At 40.6% G+C, this 2,870-nt stretch overlaps 1 protein-coding gene across 1 annotated transcript; it reads right to left on the bottom strand.

The window, feature by feature from the left end:
* Positions 1 to 951: 951 nt before the first annotated feature.
* Positions 952 to 1,893, bottom strand: LOC130831848 (olfactory receptor 10K1-like). Its single transcript, XM_057700279.1, has one exon. It carries the CDS (start codon positions 1,891 to 1,893, stop codon positions 952 to 954), a length of 942 nt encoding a protein of 313 aa, XP_057556262.1.
* Positions 1,894 to 2,870: the final 977 nt, after the last annotated feature.

Genomic DNA, 2,870 nt, shown 5'->3' with positions numbered 1-2,870 from the left:
TCCAACCTCAAACAAAGGAAGAACAAAACAATCCCAAGGAAAGGTAAAGACATTTCAATAAGTAGGTTGAGATGGGTGGATCAGGGACCAAAAAGGGCCACCAGGGTTTTTTCAAGAATGAAGAGTACCAAAAATGCCTATTTTCTTCATGAAAGGCAGAACTGATAGTGTGTGTGGGGTGGGAGGAGGAGAAAATAGATTATCTTCTACTGTTTCATGGAACTAAACAGTGTTGTCCTTAAAAAATAAATAAAACAACCAGTTATTTTACCAGCACAATGGGTTTATTTGGGAATAGTGGAGAATTGCAATTTGGAACAAACATGCTTTAGCAAAAACTGTAGGCAAGTCTAACAAGCAAAAAAGATAAAGATTACTTTATAGAGAAAAGTGAGGAAGTTGGGAGGGGTTGTTCTGAGTGAAAGTCAGTTGAAGGAAACTGAGAGTTTAGGACAGTGCAACATTTCCCATTGGCTGGGCTTGTTTATGGGCACGGAGACTTCTTCCTGTTGAGGTCTGTTATGGATGTCTTCCTGTTGGGGGTTGTAATTGATGCCAAAGTGCACTGTGTGAGGTATTCTTGCCTTCTGACTCCCTTTTAAATGAGGTTTCCTTTATTTTGTTTCACAAAAGCTTGAATCTATCTTTACTCTTATCAGCTGACACGTTTGTTTTTAAATAGTCAATCTTTACAGCTGTGAAATATTCAATATATTGAAATTTGTTCTAGAAATGAATAATTCTTTCTCACATCTCCATAGCCTTCTTAGAGTATCACTGATGGTAGAAACTTAAAATATCTTAACATCTTTGAACCTCATTATCCTAATATATAAAACATCAGTGTGTTACAGTGTGTTCTACACTTAAATGAGAAAATGTGTAAAAGCACACACATTACCTGGCACTTAAAATTGTATACAATTAACAGAATAGTGAAAATTTGGCTCTTTAGTTAATATAACATGAAGTCCAGACCATTGTTCTTTGAAGGGCTGATTTGAATTCCTTATTTCTCAGACTGTAAATCATTGGATTGAACAATGGAGTGAGGATGGTATAAGACACAGATATTAGGGTGTCTTGACTTGAAGAGTAATTGGATTTGGGCCTTAAGTAAATGAAAGAAGCACAACCATAATGAACAGTTACCACGATGAGATGGGAAGCACAGGTAGAGAAGGCCTTGTATCTTCCAACAGAGGACGGGATTTTTAGAATGGCCGAGATGATAAGGACATAGGAGACCAGGATAAGTAACAGTGGAATAACCAAGACAAACACACCAAGCACAAATATTACTAACTGATTGAGATGGGAGTAATGAGAAGCCAGCTTGAGGACTGGAGAGACATCACAGAAGAAGTGATGAAGCTGGTTAGAGGAGTGGAATGGCAGGTGAAATATCATGGAGGTGGTGACCAGGGAGACAGTGAAGCCACAGGCACAAGCGGCAGCCACTAGTCCCACACACACCCCGTGTCCCATGAGCACTGTGTAGCGCAGAGGGTCACAAATGGCCACGTAGCGATCATAACCCATGGCTGCCAGCAGGAAGGAGTGAGAGCAGATGAGGAAGAGGAAGGAGAACATCTGGATGGCACAGCCCATGAAGGAGATGGTCTTCTTCTGGGCCAGCAGGTCGACCAGCATCTTGGGTACTATGACGAAGGTGTAGCACGTCTCAGAGCAGGAGAGGACAGCAAGGAAGAAGTACATGGGGGTATGGAGGGCTCTGTCCAGCACAATGGTGGAAATGATGATGGCGTTGGTGCCCAGCATGAACAGGTAGACGAGCAGGAAGACAACGAAGAGCAGCCGCTGCAGCCCAGCCAGAGATGAGAAGCCGAAGAAGACAAACTCCCTCACCAAGGTCTCATTGACCCACTCCATGATCACTGCTACGTAGGAGATCCAGAGACAGAGACAGAGGCCAGGATCGAGGGAGGGAGAAATACACGGGGAACTCAGCACAATGTCTGCAGGTGACAGGCATTTCCAGATGTTTGATGGAACTCATTCATTCCTTCCAAGTATATCTGCAAGAATTAAGGCTAAATATGGAATAACTGACAACGTATTAGCAGGCTTTTTCCAAGACTATGAACACGTCATCTCTCTGGGCAAGGATTAAGGATTTGTCTAACAGTTTTCCCTTGTATCCTATGTAGGCATCATCATGTTTCTCTCGCTCACGACGAGCCCAAGGAAACCAGCTCTCCAAAGGTGAAAAATATGGTTAACGTCAGCTGTCTGAACTTGATAAGACTGTGAAATAAAAGAATGAGTAATGTTCAGACACAGCATGTGAACTTCAGTTTATCAATCATAAAATAGGAAGAAAAAGAAAGTATTAGATAACCTCTGAGCAAAAATGTGAAGGGATTTGCTTTTATTGGCAAGTTATTATATGCTAAGATATGTGGTAAGAATATCACATACCTTTCGTCAATTATTCATTACAACAATTTTATGTTAATACCCAAAACAAGAAAACAGGAAGAAAAAAAAAGAGCTTTTAGTGTTATTTCTAACAGACAATATATAGCAAGAGACCAATTAGAGACACTTCTGGAGGTTCTAAAACTAGGGCACTGAGCAAGGATGGAACAGAAGATAACATTAGTTTAAACAAATATTCTTTTTCAGGAAGAGAAGAGTCATCATGGTGGTAAAAATAAAGAAATAAATAAAAAGACATTCAGTTTGTGGCATTTTGCACCACTTCACTTTTCCCTTTCTAGGTGCCTCAGAGAGACTCAGAGAAATAGAATATTGCAAAAATGGCCGAGAACTTCTCACAGAAGAGTAAGAAAGAAAGGGACAATTGGGCACTTTTCCAGGTTCCAACACCTAACATAAATCATAGG

Source organism: Hippopotamus amphibius, chromosome 1 (assembly GCF_030028045.1).
Source record: "Hippopotamus amphibius kiboko isolate mHipAmp2 chromosome 1, mHipAmp2.hap2, whole genome shotgun sequence".
Lineage (NCBI taxonomy): Eukaryota > Metazoa > Chordata > Mammalia > Artiodactyla > Hippopotamidae > Hippopotamus > Hippopotamus amphibius.
This window is presented reverse-complemented; position numbering and strand designations above follow the sequence as displayed.

What these genes read in the sequence shown, in the direction of transcription:
- LOC130831848 (XM_057700279.1), bottom strand. Translation starts at nt 1,893, where the DNA reads ATGGAGTGGGTCAATGAGACCTTGGTGAGGGAGTTTGTCTTCTTCGGC.